General features: G+C 48.0%; 1 protein-coding gene across 2 annotated transcripts in view; it reads left to right on the top strand.

Annotated features, from left to right (window-relative positions):
- Positions 1–462: 462 nt before the first annotated feature.
- KHDRBS3 (KH domain containing, RNA binding, signal transduction associated 3) overlaps positions 463–16,216 on the top strand; it is a 196,786-nt gene continuing 181,032 nt past the window's right edge. For both annotated transcript variants that reach the window (XR_001482677.1, XM_015417270.1), the window contains exon 1: positions 463–857. Coding sequence is in view for 1 of the 2 variants with exons in the window: in XM_015417270.1 (XP_015272756.1) it covers positions 770–857 (88 nt within the window). In the remaining variant the exon portion in view is untranslated. The remainder of the gene's footprint in view (positions 858–16,216) is intronic.

Genomic DNA, 16,216 nt, shown 5'->3' with positions numbered 1-16,216 from the left:
TTCTGAGGAGAATTCCTCCGGGGAGCCGTTCCTCCCCCCCCCCCGCGCGAGCCCGCCTCGACAGCATCACGTCACGCCCCCTAACGGCAACTGCACGCGCTCGCACTCCCCCCCTCCCCGCTTTCCCGCCGACTTTGGCGCGCGAACCTCAAAAAACAAAAAAAATTCCTCCTTCTCCCCCTCCCTCCTCCCGTCGTCGAACAACAAGCTGCCGAAAAGGGGGGGGGGGACAGCCAATCGGGCGCTAAGAAACCTTCCCTTGATTGACACCGCGCGTCTACCCAATCGCCGACAAAGGCAGGCGGGGCTTGGCGAGAGGCGAAGGCTCGGAAGTCGACGCCGCCGTTCTTTAGCCGGCAGCGGCCGAAGGGGCGGGGCTTCGCCCCAGCCGTGGGCGTGGTTTCGGGGCGGCTATTTAAAGCCGGTCGCGCCGACGGTTCCGTTCCAGTCGCGGCTCGGAGCCGGCGGAGGTAGCCGGGGGGTTGGGGACTCCTGCCGGGAAACCGACCTCGAGGGGCGTGGTGGTGGTCTTCCCCGTCTCCGTCGTGGGTTCGCCCGCCGCCCTGGAGGACATACCGACTGTTCCAGCTCTGGGCTGATTTCCTTTTTGTTTTCCCCGTCTGCTTTCCGCGGAGGAGGCTGTTTTGCAAGCCAGAGGATTTTTACTTGCTACGCCGCCGCAGCTGCCCGCTTCCTTCCACTTCCCGCCTGTTTCCCTGCGTCCAGAGGCGTCGGGTCCGGTCCCCCCCTCGGGGCAGGCGGGTGGGCCATGGAGGAGAAGTACCTGCCCGAGCTGATGGCGGAGAAAGACTCTCTGGATCCGTCCTTTACCCACGCGCTGCGGCTGGTCAACCAAGGTGGGGAAGCGCGGCTGCTACTCGCACCGGGGCCGGGGTGGGCTTTGCCAATGAAACAAAAAGCGACGCGAAGAGCGACGTTTGCAGAGAGGAAAACCTTTGCAAGGAGAGCCGCTTGCAAAGAGGAGGTTTCGGGCCGGGCGCGTGTGGGCGGAGAAGAGTCCCGGGATTTTTGCTCTCTTCCCTGGATTAAATATTCCCGTTTGGGCAGGCATGGGGGGGGGGAGAGAAATGAATTTTTAAAAAGTTGCGGGTCGCGGTCGAGAAACAGCGATCAAAAACCCCATAAAAGGGACTGCTTTTTTTTTTTTTTGCAAAGGGGGGGAGGCAGGCGAGGAGGAGGAAAAGGTGGTGATGGTGCGCACTTGTCCCGGAGCCGTGCCTTTGCGGTGCAAAGTGATGGATGAGCGCCGACGACGGCATCTCTCCCTTGGGATCCTGCTGCGACGTTATATGCTGGAAGCGACTCCGGCTGCGCGGCCGGGGGGGGGGGGCTCGTTTTGGAGAAAACCTGCTTGGATCTCAAGGGCCAGTTCTGCAAATCGGTCTTAAAAAGCATTCTGCGTTGCATACTTAGTCTGTTTACATGCATTCCTTGCGCATCGCGTCATCTCTTTTTTTGTAATCCCCGAAGCCCCGTAAGGTCAGTAGTGTGTTCCTCGTAAGGTTTGGGGAGCGACAGGCTCTGAAGGTACAGCGTCGGACTGAAAATCCCCTGCACGGAGTTGGCGTCGGAGGCGAAGCCTGAATCGAGGACTTCTGGGGTCTCACGGCGAAGCCTGGTTGCCAACGGTGGCGCTTAGGCCTTGGCTGATAAGAACTTCAGAAGAGCCCTGCTGGATCAGACCGTCTGGTCCGGTTTCTCCTCTCAAGGCACCAGGCACGGTCAGGAATGCTTGAGCCACGATGGAAGGTGGGGATGTAAATAAATTACTGGACACTTGGGCTGGTCAAAGTAGGTATGCTTGGACATTTATAAGCTCCCAGGAGCCCTCTGGTTGAATGCTTATGGAAACAGAATGCATGGTCCTAGCCAGTGTTCCCTCTAAGCTGAGTTAGTGTGTGCTAGCTTCCAGCTCACACATTTTGGCCTTAGCTCAGGAAGGGATTGCTCCAGAGCAAGCTAATTTATGCAGTAGCCAAGTCACTCGCTCACAGCTTTAATGCCGGTAGCTCACAAAGTAGAATTTCTGCTCACAGAACAGAGGGAACATTGGTCCTAGCCATAAAAACAGGACCCAGACCAGGCTTAAGACCAAAGGTGGAAGCGGGCTACTTGCGCCGATCAATACGAACAGGCTGGCGTCTTGTAAAAAGGTGCCTCACCCCCCCAAAGGGTGCATCGAAACGGGAGCTGCCCTGCTGCTGTGTCTGACCGAGTTAATGCGAAGTGGTTGTTCAGCAGTAGCGCCTGCCTCACCGCCCACCCTCTGTCTAGACTGGGTGTCCCTTGAAAATTGAACAACGGCGAGAGCAAATTTAGGGAACCGACCGCCTGCATATCGGGCAGGGGCGTTTAAGATGCTGCGCACAACTCTGTAAGGGAGGGCTTTTAGGAGCGAGCGGTCTGTCGTAAAGCAGGCAATCTGTCCCTGTGGATTACTTTTAGAGAAGGAGAAGAGGGTGGAAGGTGTTTTGTTAAGCGCGCATAAGAGAAAGTTGCCTGCCTGGCATCTCCTTTATGAGGTTGAGCAGATAGAGCTTTCCGGGTGATGAGTGGACTAGACAGTATAATCTCTGATCTTCACCTGTTTTCTTGGATGCTCACGTCTTTAACTCTGGTGGAGGTGCCCTTGGCAAGGGAGCTCCTGCAGAAGCCATAGGAAGGGACGGTCCTCCTCTCCCAGTAGACATGGGGGGATCAAGACTAGCGAGTGCGCTACAGAGCTTGGGGGGGGGGAGAGGTAGACCCCCTGTTGCCTTGGGAACAAGGCATGCTATAATAGCCTCTGAAGTGTTTAGAACGGGTGGGGTAGTAGTGGCAGTATCTTCTCTTTGCATCTGTGGACCGCGAGGAAGGTTGAACTCCCTAGGGAGGAGGGCAGATGTGTAATTCAGGACTCCAGATGAGTAAGGGGAGAGATTATTTCTCTATTTTTGGAGGAGGGATTGGCCCAGGGAGCCTAAAGGCATTTTCCTAACGCTTGTTCACCTTCTCTTCTGTGTTTTGAGGTCTTATAATTTACTGTGCCAAAGGGATGTGGGAAACCCATTGGTGGTGGTGGTGGTGCTGCCGGGAGTTACGGATGTCTTATGGAAACCTTCATTGAGTGAGATAATGGAGGCCCTGGGAATCTGGGGGTGGGAAGAGAGCTGTAAATAATGGCTTGTTAATGTGAACAGGTGCCGTGTGTGCCAATGTGTCCCAGGTTCCCCCTCTGCTAGTCCCCAGCCAGCATCTGTTCGAGAATCCCTTCTGGTGGCCACGGGGCTCAAATAACAGCCCTACAGTTGGTGTTTTCTGATCCCCTTTCGGTTCTCTGGGTCCCCAGTGGGCAGGCAGGGAGCCCGGCTGGTGACCTGCCGTCTGCCATCCCCAGAGGACCCAGTATCAAAGAGATGCACCTGCTGCCCTGGGTGTTCTGTTCGGTCAGGCAGTGACACGGAGTGTCTGAAATACATTTGTTGCTGGGGAGGAAACGGCTGCCCGTTGCAGCCTCCGGTCCTCCACAGCTGCGCGGGGTGTTGTCCTGCCCTGCCTGCTCTAGGTGTCTCTTTGATCGCAGTTCTTTCCGCCTTAACAGGAACTTGAATTGTTGAGCTAATGACTGGTGAAAGAAACCAGACACTTTGGGTGCTTCTTAGCTGTCTAAAAGCCCGTGCCGTATTGATGTACTGGCGTAACTTGGGGAAAGAGAGCTACTGGACCTCAAAAATTTCTCTTCCGAAATCGGTGTTTTATGTACCCCAAACCATGCAGGCAGGCATCCCCTGCAGCTCAAAGTTAATCATAGCCGTGGTCCTGTGTTCCCTCTAAGCTAGCTCACAGTTTTTTAGCCTCCGGCTCACACATTTTTGTCTTCGCTCAGGAAGGATGGCTCCAGAGGAAACTAATTCATGCAGGAGCCAAACCGCTCACTCCCAACTTGAATGCCAGTAGCCCACCAAGTAGAATTTTTGCTCACAAGACTCCACGGCTTAGAGGGAGGATTGGCTGTGTCTTGAAGAGATCAGGAATGATTATCTTTAAAATTCTTCAGTTTTGCAAGAGGCTTGGATTAATTTAAACCAAATGAATTGACTGGTTCCCGTTCTTGGTCAGCTGCACATCTGCTGTTTTTTAACGGCTTCGGTGTTTAAAGGTTTCCATGAGGCAGTGCATGTGTGGGGTGAAGCATGATAGGTGTGTTCAATCCATCAGCACAATGAATAGACAGCGTGGCTGAAGAACTGCACTCAAGAACAGCCTCTGTCAGCTGGGCAGCAGTACACATAGGGCAGTAAAGCACTGTCAGAGTTTGAAGAGCTGCTTTTGTCTTGCTCGGCTTCCCTGTTGAAACTAATTTGGTGTTCTGAATTATCGAGTGATACTTGTGTTGAAATAGCAGCTACACAAAAACTAAGCCGAGCTTTTGTAAGTGTGAGATCCCATTGACTGAATATAGCTGTTGGGCACTCCAGTCGGGCAGTGTTTATCTCCAAAACGTTTGCTTGGAACCCAGCCCCCCGGTGAGCTCAACAGGGCTTGGCAGGCTTGCATGAGATTTTTGCCACGCTAAAGGCAGTTTGGCATCTCTGAAACTAAGACCCCTTACCAAATGATTTGGGTCTGTTTGTATGTTCTGGTTTACAATCTGAGAGTTGGTATGCTTGGGCCAGATGGAACTGAATGGTAACTGTCAGATGTTCCTAGGAGGGCAGTGCTTTTTGGATGGCAAAAAATTCTGGGATATGTTTATCACGGCTTGTTGGTTCAGGAATTAGAATCCTGTATCTGTAGCACTTGGCCATAGGTTTTTTTTTTTTTTAAATGGCACTTGCTTAGTCAAGATTTCCAAAGGAAGCTTCCATGATCAGAGGCTACCTGCTTCTGAATACCAATTATGGAAGGGCAAACAGGAACAGTCCACATTTTGCTGTTGTACTTATCCGTGTTGAAATTGCGGAAGGACCTTTGGTCTGATCCAGCAGGGCTCCACTGTGAAGTCTGACATTTGCCGAATCAGTAAGCGGCAACACATCCCGACACAGGCTGCTGGAGGTTCAGTTTTGTCACAACAGACTTCATAGATTTCTCCTACTGTGGCAGGAACCTCACATTCTCAGTTTCATCTCGGAAACCTCAACGCAGCATTATAGGACATGGAAATTCTAATAGATGCGTAATTCTGGCGTTGCAAGCGATTGGGTGTAAATAGATGTTTTCTTTGCAGGGTATCATGTTAATTTCCAGAAGAACTTCCACCAGTCACATCGTGGCTGCAGGAACTTGAATTTTTGTCCTGTTTTATTCATTTCTATCGAACACATGGAGCAGCCTCGGCGTTGATTCAGTCCATTGACTTTGATGGACCAGTATTTAACTAGGTGAGCAGCAGCTCTCCTTCCTCATAGGTCGAGGTGTTTATCACCACCCACTGCAAGATACTTTTATCTGGAGATAAGTTATTCATCTTGAGTCTTTTTGCTTGCTGAGCAGACGCTCTACCACTGAGCTGTGTCCCCCCCCGCGACATTTTGTGTTAACTGAGGATTGCTGTTTCAATCCTCCTAGGATCTTTGGTTTAAAACAGTGAGGAATTTCACATTACCCTTTTAAACCTGTTTTGAAGCCGTTTTTGATCCGCCATGGAGTAAACGGTATACGGCTGCCATTTCACATATGGCTTTCCCCTTCTGGTAAAGAGATGGATCTGAAGCTGTTTGCCATTTCAGACTGCACCGCTTTCCCCCCGCTGTTTTTCTCCCGCGCAGGCGATCTCTGGCTTTTTTTTTAACGTTTGCCTTATAGCGCTATAGCACTACAACACAACACTCCAGGTATTCCAATGGCATTGATATACTGTTGTGACATTATAGTGCTATAAAGCAAACGTTAAAAAAAAAAGGTAGAGATTGCCCGCCCGGGCGAAAAACAGCGGGGAAAGGCGCATCGGAACCGGGAGAGGAAACTGAAGACTGCTTGGAAGCGATTGACAGGTAAAATGCTTTCCTAAACGGGACAGAAGCGTTTGTGTCTGAAATGACAAATATATTTCGGTAGGGAACTGGTTCTAAAACAGTTCTGTCTGAAATGAGACCAGAAACCGTTTGGGAACCGTTCCTCTTCTGGATTATATCCTCTGTCTGAAATTCCTCATTGTTTTAATTGGCTTGGTTTTAATGCTGTTAACCAGTCTCCTCCTAGGATTTAGAGCAACCTCAGTCGAGCTGATCTATCTGCCCGGAACCTGCAAGCCAACGCCTCTGTTTCGTATACCAATTTGGAGTGTTCATTGTTAGAATATATTGGTGCCCATTAACCTAGTGGGCTTTTGGAAAAGGCTTTCTAGAACATAATATCTGCCATGATAGCTAAATAGAACTTATGAATCCAGAGTCTCTGATGTCACATGCTAGTGGGAAACATAATGGCGAAGGGCCATTGGTTTCATGTTCTGTTTTCAAGTTTCCCAAAGGCATTTGCCTGGCTGCTGTTGGGTGTTAGGTTAAGTTGATCCTTAGTCAAGTGCCAGGCACTTGGGTGGTGATTGTTTTTTGATTAAAAAATGACAAGAAGCTCACTGAATTTGCTGGCAATTGCCATGGGATATATAATGTGCCTTATTAGGTGATGCTAGGTTAGCACGGTTGGCTGTTGCTCTTCCTTAGGATGAAGGATTAGAATACCTTTCCAGGTGCAAGGCATTCCAGATGTTTACTGTGAGCCTAGGCAGGGTTGTTTGGGAGAAAACGACAGCCCAGTTTTACAACAGGTTGGTTTGGTTGTTGGAGTGTTTTGTTGTTATTGTTCAGTCGCACAGTCGAGTCCGACCCTTCGCGACCCCACGGACCAGATCACGCCAGGCCTTCCGGTCTTCCACCGTCCTCCGAAGCCCGCTCAATTTCATGTTCGTTGCATCCATGACACTGTCCAACCATCTCATCCTTTGCCGTCCCCGTCTTCTTTGACCTTCAATCTTTCCCAGCATCAGGGTCTTCTCCAGTGAGTGCTCCCTTCTCATTTGGTGGCCAAAGTATTTGTGCTTCAGGTTCATTATCTGGCCTTCCAGGGAACAGTCAGGGTTGATTTCTTTTAGGATTGACTGATTTGATCTTCTTGCAGTCCAAGGGACTCTCAAGAGTCTTCTCCAGAGTGTGGTGGGGTTTTAAAAAAAAACATGCAAGAGTTAAACTTGGTGAAAGCTGCTTACATTCTTTTGTGGAGGACAGGAATAATTAAAATCTGAAAGTGCTTTGTTGTTGTTCAGTCGCACAGTCGAGTCTGACTCTTTGCGACCCCATGGACCAGGTCACGCCAGGCCCTCCTGTCTTCTGCTGTCCTCTGAAGTTCACTCAATTTCATGTTCGTTGCATCTATGACACTGTCTAACCATCTCATCCTTTGCCGTCCCCGTCTTCTTTGACCTTCAATCTTTCCATACAGGTTTTGTTTCTCGGTGTTAGGTTGAATTCCCAGGTGCAGGCTATGGAGGCAGTGTTGGGGGGGGGGGTCGCCTCCTTCTTAAGGTTGGAGCAGAACTGCTAGTGCCTACCGTGAGGGCCCGCAAAGCCTTAAGAGCTCTGTTGGCAACATCTGACTTAATGTGTCTGCAGCAGCAATTTTGTGGTGATGAATCACTAAAAGAGCTTCATCTAGTATGTACTGTAACAAAGCACCTCAGCTACAAATGTGCTGCCTCAATTAAAAGGCAAGCTTATGTAACCTTTCAAAAGGTCTCCCTGTGAGGTGACCCTTTCAGGTCTCAGATACAAGAGCGTGAAGTGGCTATTGAGTCAAAAGATGATGAGCAACCTAGGTATATGGGTTTTTTTTTTTTTTGAAAGAGCGGGATGAGGTCTTGGGGAAATGAATTCTGTAGCTAATAGCAGATGCTTGTCTCCTCAAACTAATTAAATCTACACTTAACGTGCATTGAAATATTGGGCTGTGAATGTCAGCTGTGTAATAGCTATATTTTATGCACACTGAAGCACACTTCAAAAGACCATTGCAGTGAAAAGTTCTTAATGTTGGGTTAGATTAGTGGCACCTCTGGCCAAGTATCCTTTCTAATGATATTTGGAGGCATTATATAAAACTCTGCATCTCGAGGGCTTCCTGAGGTGAGGTATGAAAATGTCCACTCCAAGTTAATATCAGAAGTTCAGTCAGTGGAACAAAGAATCTGTACTGTTAGGGGGTGTGGCCTTCCGTCACTTCCGGTGATGTCAGGGGGCGTGGCATATGCAAATAAGTTATGCTAATGAGTTGTACTCTTTTTCTACAACAAGACCCCTGACTGTTACTATTTAGTAGCTGCTGTTGTACGTCTCCGTTTAATAAACCATGTTTTTAACCATGTGTTTTTGTCACAGGGTGACTTGTAGCTCAGCGGCTGCCCTACACAAAAATACCGTGTTATGCCCCTGGTTTTCTTCTGCTTTGGTGGTGGAAGGGGCCATCAAATCACATCTGATCTGGTAGGGTTTTCAAGACAAGAGCCATTCAGAGGTTGTTTGCCATTGCCTGCCTTTGCGTAGTAATCCTGGGCCTCCTTGGCTGGTCTCTCAACCCAGTACTAACTAGGCCCAACCCCGCTTGGTTTCTGAGATCTGGCGAAATTGGGTTAGTCAGGGCCTTCTGTTCCTAGTTCCGTACATTGTAGTCGTTAGTGTGAGAGGTAGAAGAAGAGGAGAGATTGGATTTATACCCCGCCCTTCACTACCCAAGGGAGTCTCAGAGCGGCTTACAAACGCCTTTCCCTTCCGCTCCCCACAACAGACGCCCTGTGAGGTAGGTGGGGCTGAGAGAGCTCTGAGAGAAATGGCTCTTTTCCAAGAGCAGCTGTGCCAGAACTATGGCTTGCCCAAGGTCATCCAGCAGGTACAAGTGGAGGAGTGGGGAATCTAATTCTCCCAGAGTCCGCACACTTAACCACTACACCAAACTGGCTGGTAAGAGGGGAAATGGAGCGAACAGAACATCAGTGCTCACGTGTTTGCTACTGTCACTACAGCTCCAAGTGGCAAACTACACAGTTTGAAGCACCTGTTTCTCCTGCGCAGTTGGGGGGTATGTAGGGTCAGCACTTCTGTATGGTCCAGCAAAATGGCAAAGATCCAGAGACCTAAATGAAGTTAACAGAATTGGGTAGTGCTGATCTGATACCATGTCCGTCTCCAGCTGCATGATATGCTTTCCTGATGTTTCCTTATGCCGGTATCTCTCTTCCAATAAATATTGGGAATATCTGGAATTGGATTTGGAAGCTTTTCACTGTTCACAGCTAGTCCACGGTGCCTCGGCGTTTTAAACTTCATGGGGCCAGGGCTCTGCAGTCTGGCTGGGGGGGCCCTTTCTTTCCTTCCCTGTCCTCTTTCTTGCTCTCACCAAGGTGGGAGGTGCTAGAAAAACCATCACTTTTTAATGGGAAGGCCTTTTAAACTTCAAGGGGCCAGGGCTCTGCAGTCTGGCTGGAGGCCCTTCTTTCCTTCCCTGTCCTCTTTCTTGCTGTCACCAAGGTGGGAGGTGCCAGAAAAACCATCACTTTTTAATGGGAAGGCTAGAATGATGATATCTAACAAAATATTTAACAGAAACAATAACACCCTTTCCAACATGGCTAAAATATTTAACAAAAACAATAACACCCTTTTTCAGTATGGCATTAAAAGAATACTTTTGCATATCTACTCCCCTGTTTCACGCCATACCACTGAAACCTATCTTTGCTTGTTACAAAACTCCCGAATGATGCAATCCATGTGTCTCCTATTGGCCTGTAGAACCTTACAACTCCCTCAACACATTTGACTCTCTTGGTGGGAGGTGAGGTATCTGTGTAGGCTGGATTCTGGCATTCATTTCCTGGCTGCCCACCATTCCTCTTGAGCAGCACTGATAGGATTTGAGAGTGAGTGAAGAAGACTGACAGAAATTGGGGGAAATGTTTATCAAAAGCCCAGGTGGCAAAGATGGAGCAAGCAGTGTCTCCGTGCATAAACCCAGCAGAGGCCTGCCCTTACTTAGTTTCCTTGGTGGTCTCTTCATGGGCAAGTTAGATGAGCAGGGGAATGCCCTTTCCCTTAGCTTCTCTGGCAGAGTGGGCTCCTCATAAAATTCTAGACTGGGTGCCCCCAACCTTTTGGACCCTTTGGGTGTCTTTGGAATTCTGATACAGTGTGGTGGGCACAAGTGTTCCCTCTAAGTTGAGTTACTGAGAGCTAGCTCACAGTTTTTTAGCCTCCGGCTCGCACATTTTTGTCTTAGCTCAGGAAGGATGGCTTTAGAGCAAACTAATTCATGCAGTAGCCAAATCGGTCGCTCACAACTTCAATGCCAGCAGCTCACAAAGTAGAATTTTTTGCTCGCAAGACTTCGTAGCTTAAAGGAAGCATTGGTGGGCACAGCCACAAGAATTGCTTCCGCAAAATGGCTACTTCCAAGAGGTGGAACCAGCCACAAAGCGGCTGCCGCAGCTTACCTTCAGTCACGCAGTGAAAATATTTGAGCTGTGGTGGCAGCTGCTGCCAAAGCAGCGTACTTAAACACTGGCAGAGCCAGTCAGAAGTCTTAGCAAAAGCCTCACCTGGCTCTGCCTGCTTTCTAAAAACACTTGGCTGGTGCCAGAAGAGTTATTGGTGGGCACCATGAATACCCGGACTACTGCAACTATGTGGTGCGTAAGATGCCCCTTTGGATTAAGTTCTTGGTTGTGTGCCTACTGTGCTAAGGAGCTTGCTTGGAGAACCGAGCTGTGGGGCCTTGAGGTGTGCAATCTAATGTGAGAGCAAGCACGTGCAAAGGTGAAAAGCTGTCTTATGTATTGTGTAAAGCATGCATTACTATAGCGAGAAGGGCACAACTGCGTATTTGTAGAACTGCCTTATAGATCAGTGGATGACATATTGGTCTTGGAATGGGAACTTCACGGGCATCTTTAACTGTATGGAATGTAATAAATTGGCTACAGAACTGAGAGCTGGAGTTGCTGCTCTGAAGTTCCTGCTCAGCTCATATCCGATTCCAGAGGAGAGTATTTTTTTCCTCTACCATTGTGGAGCGCCGCAGGGATCAGGCGCTCCTCCCTTCCATGTCTGGCTAGGGAGCCATTGGGAGAGGCCATGTAGAGCAGGGGTGTCAAACATAAGGGCCGGAATTGGCCCATGCATGCCTCTTATGTGGCCCGTGAGCAACTAGTGCAAGGAAGGGAGCAGGTAACTGCTTGGGGAGGGGAGTGGGTGAAGCCACTCCAATTGTGGCTTCAGCATGGTGGAACAACCTCGTCTGCAGCAGTCAAGCATTGTGGGAGCTTCTGCCCAGTGCTGCACGGCTGGCTCTCCAGTCAGCCCCTGTAGGTTTTCCTTTGCACCCCCCTCCCAGCCCATGGGGCTTTGCAGTAAGGATACACCAACTTGGAGCTTACAAGCTGCTGTCCTTTATACAGTACCTGCCATTACATTTTATCGCATGCATGGCTCAGCCCAACACAGTGACATTTATGTCAGATCCGGCCCTCTTAACAAATGAGTTTGACACCCCTGATGTAGAGGCTTTGGATGCATTCTCATCAGTATTAACTTCTGCACTATTTCATGCTTAGGCCCACAAACAGTAGTAGCATCTTCAGCCTGTGTCCTGTACCTAGAAGGCCTCTGAGTCTAAATGACAGAGGTATTGTTCAAGAGGGCCGATATTGGGTTGGGATTTTGTAGCTTCATACAGCTGTTGGTCTTTCCTAGAATATTCTCTGGGCTGGCACGGGCATCTGTAATTAAGCAAGGATAAACGGTAGAAGTTGGAACTGCCCCAATGCCACAAAACCTTTTTTGGGAGTATATTGTAGTTGCAAGGTTGATTTTCCAAAGTGTTCAGTTGCTTGTATAACAATGGATCTAGCTTGTATAACAATAGATCTAGCTGCATAAAAAGGAATTCCCTGAACTTGGCTGGTTAACTTGTATGCCTGGAGACTGGAACTCCAAACTATCTGGCTGACTGAGCACAAATAAATTCCACTGTGATGTCTGGAGAATCTAAAACATTTCCTGCTTAGTTTAGGCACTGCAGCTCTGCTTTAGCCAGAGTTAGTTTGCTTTATTTCCCCCCCCCCTCCAATGAAAAAGCAAAGTATTTGCTTGCTTCTTCAGACCAGCAGAGCAATTTAAAGATGCTTAAATGGTTGGATTGCATCTTGGGTGCACAGGTCCTAGGTGATTATTGCTGGGTGACCATCAGCGTGAAATACATGGCACGTTGCAGCCTGACTTTATATGTATATTTGAGAATACATTGCTGCTGTTAAACGTAAAAGTCCTACAGGAAATGAGACAAGAATACCATCTCTTCAGAGGGAAAAAAACAAAAACCTTGGTGGGGGACTTTGTTGGAGCAGGGGTGGCTTGGAAAGCATCTGCCGGACCTCCCAGTGTTGGTGTGCAGTTATCGATAAGCCCTAAAAATAAGGGACTTGGCCAAAAGAGAGAACTGATTTAGGATCCTGGATCTCATTCACTTTAAAATGTCAAGTTGGAAATCCAACTGCTTCTGTTTTTGTCCACCCTGCATTTTAGGCCCCAGAGCCTGTTCAGTGGCAGAACCCTGCACACCAGAGACTCCGTCACTGGACAGCGTCTAGACAGATCATGCGGCGTCTAGAAACTCATGAAGTAGCACTTGCAACTCTTCAGACAGTAACATAATCATGTTGTAATCTCTCCTCTCCTCCATTCTGGCAAGTCATGACTTTTGCCATTAGGGGTGAAGCTGCGGATCACTTAATTCTGTGTCACGTGGGTGGCTGCTAAGTCCGGCTAAGCTTGCTGTAGAATCTGTGGTCGAAGCATAGTTGAACAGTAGTGTGCGTGATAAGTGGCTTGGCCTCAGCATTAAATGCAGCAAATAAAAGTGCATTTTAATAATGCTTAGGATGATATGCAGAAATAATAAGCTAAGACTGTCATTTCAGCTTCTTGCTGTGTGAGCAGAACCCACAAATAGTAGTCTGAATTTGTTGACTCTTCTCCTTTGGATGCCATGGAGGTTGCTGCTTGAAGGCTGGGGCTGCAACACTTGAACATCACCAGCGACGTGGGTTTTCTAAGAATTTTCCAATTTAAGTAAATAACACAAGTAAAATCTTGTTGTTGTTCAGTCGCACAGTCGAGTCCGACTCTTCGCAACCCCATGGATCAGATCCCGCCAGGCCTTCCTGTCTTCCGCTGCCCTCTGAAGTTGGCTCAACTTCATGTTCGTTGCATCTATGACACTGTCTAACCATCTCATCCTTTGCCGTCCCCATCTTCTTTGACCTTCAATCTTTCCCCTGGAGAAGGAAATGGCAACCCACTCCAGTAGTTTTGCCAAGAAAACCCCATGGACAGTATCAAAAGGAAAGTAAAATCTAGATGTTAGCAAAAGGCAAAGATGCCATGTACCAGTACTGTGGCTTTCCTGTGCTTCATATCTTGCGTTTAGTTCATCTGACATGATTTTTTTACAGCACAGCAGCCTAGACAGCTATAAACAGATTATGTTACATTTACATATGTGGGTTGGAAAGTTTTCCACTGAAACTTTCTCTTTTGGAAAACTTTTTTGTCCTGCGTCACTGAATAGGTAGTATGTGAACTTGTAATTTAGATTCGTGCCACGGGATATCCATTGGGGGGGAATGCGTAGAACAGCAGTGCAAACTTAGGAAAATATATAGAAAAATATAGCTGCCCATCAATGCTCCTTCTAAGCTGTGGAGTCTTGTGAGCAAAGATTCTACTTTGGGAGCTGTGAGCGAGCGATTTGGCTACCACATAAATTAGTTTGCTCTGGAGCCAGCCTTCCTGAGCGAAGACAAAAATGTGTGAGCTGGAGGCTAAAAAACGGTGAGCTAACACTGACTCAGCTTAGAGGGAGCACTGCTGCTCATATATATAGCTGCGGACATGAGCATGGTATCGAACTATGCAAGGTCTGTGGAGTCTGCAGTGGCAGTCTGAATGAGATGAACCATATAGGACAGGAGCTTGCACAGAAACGCAGCAGCGTGATTGTGATCTTGTGCCAGTTGATGACTCAGCTCTTTTATGCCAAAGGACGCATTCGGTGCACCAGTTTTTTTTTAAAGCCTTTCATTTCAGAACTCCAGTGCAAAGTAGCATAATTGATACAGATCTGCCGGAAATGGCTTAGAACATGAGAACAAGCGGTTTTCTGGCTGTTGCATATCCTGATTGTAAAGTCTAGACGCTGTCCTGCTATAGAGAAGCAGGCAGTGGCTGTGTGGTATAATAACTGGAGTGAAGATCTTTAATTTGGCTCTGCTGTGATTCTCTTGGCTTCCAGTCTTATCTGGAGAAATGGCTGCCATGTTGTACGGAGACCCACGCGTAAGTATAGAGTTTTACAATCAGATTCAAAGAATCCTCAGCCTGAACTTTCATGACCGCTTTATGGAAGCTAGAAAAATGAAAGGCCGTATGCATTAAAATACAGCTTGTCATTCACTAGCTCATTTGGATCAACATTATGGAGAAAGGCAATATATAAATGAAGTAAACAAATAACATGGTGATGATAGAAGGCAGATAAAACGTTGGGTGGGAAGGAGAGACGAAGGAAGGGAAAAGGGGAGGATATGGGGGTTTCCAGAAGGAGGGTAAGAGAAAATGGTGGAAGGGGGCATACAGGGGCAAGTGAGGTACCACTTCAAAGTCCGTGTGGGTTCCTCACCGCATAATGGGCCATAGTTTTCCTGGGTAGAGGATGCCAGGGGGAGGGAAGGATAGGGGGACAGATAAAGGTGGGTTGGCTACTGAGTGGGAAGGAAAGGAAAATGGCTAATGAGGACTTTCAAAGAAGGGAAAGAAGAAATAATGGGGAGGGGAAACGAGAGCCCCTTGCTGGTCCTTGTGGGTCCCTGGCTTGTTTATGTCTTAATGTGAGATACTACCTCTCTAATACTAGGTCTTGGAAACCAAATTGGATTTCCTTTCACAGTCAGTTAAATTATAGAACTGTATCGAGTCATTATTTAATTCATCCTCTTCAGCTAATCTGATGTCTGTTAAGTTACACAGCTACTCAGTTTGATTTCTCCACCAACCTGGCAGTTTTCTCGGCTAGCACGGTCTTGATCCACTCCATAATTTTGGCTCAGGAGTAGCTGATGCTGAAAGTAAGGCTGCCAGAAGCAGCACAGGTGTTTCACTTCCTTCCAAATAGCTCTCTGATTGCGTGATTGGTACACGCCCTCTTATTTGACCTAAAACTGCTTGTTGTTTTCTGTGCATAAGCCAGATTTTTGGGATGCTACTTTCTATGCACGTACCAGTTCCTTCCTGCTCCAGTTTTAGGTCAAATAACTTGCTGCAGAGGATGGCTCTCTGTTCCCCCCCTGCAAGTTATGTTCCCTTTGAACTCTGGCTGGAGAGCTTGTGTGTGGTGATGGTGGGGAGGAGGGCCTGGAATCTTAGCTCTCGGCTATTCAATCCCGGAGCCTACTAAACTTTCATTTCCCAGTCATCCCCATAGATCAGAGAACTTCTGAGCACGTGCTAACAGTGGCTACCAGATGTCTGCGTACGTGAGACTTACCAGTTGCGTTGATGCACATACATATGAAATACTGCTTAATTTAAACATTAAACAGACCATTAATGCAAACATGTGCAGCTGCTAGACTCGAGACAGGCATCGCAAGCAGAGAAAGCTTGATTCCTTGCAGACTATTTTATAGCCAAGTTGAAACCATCAGTTTTGGCTTGGGGTGCCAGTGCCTTTTGGAAGAAAAGGATGCTGTCAGTGAATGATAATAAGCTACTTTGCCTTTTTCCCCCTCAAAGAAAAAAACTGGTTTTACCTAAACTTTACCTAAACAAACTATGCTTTGGAAACAGACATTTATTGGATTGTTTCACCCAGGTTCCTGAAAGGTCAGGCAGACAGTGCTCTAGAAACAAGCAAGAATGGTAAGCTCAGTAGTGCGTTTGGCAGCATGGCAAACGTTTCTGTCAAGAAACCTTAACAGTAAAAAAACAACGTGGAAGTGGGGAAATGTTATAACTTCAGCTCTGTGGGAATATGTTTCTGCAAGGCCTTGCGGGGAGATGGGTTGTGAGGGGAACTACTGTGCCAGACATTTGTGGGAAGTTGCCTGTTTGGGTCAAGGTTTCCCTCTCCCAAACAGCATGCACCTTCGTGAGTAAGCTACTTCCTGCTG

The sequence above is a fragment of the Gekko japonicus genome, unplaced genomic scaffold (assembly GCF_001447785.1).
Source record: "Gekko japonicus isolate JY-2015 unplaced genomic scaffold, Gekko_japonicus_V1.1 scaffold1678, whole genome shotgun sequence".
Lineage (NCBI taxonomy): Eukaryota > Metazoa > Chordata > Lepidosauria > Squamata > Gekkonidae > Gekko > Gekko japonicus.
Note: the sequence above shows the minus strand (reverse complement) of the source record. Positions and strands in the feature narration are given on the sequence as shown.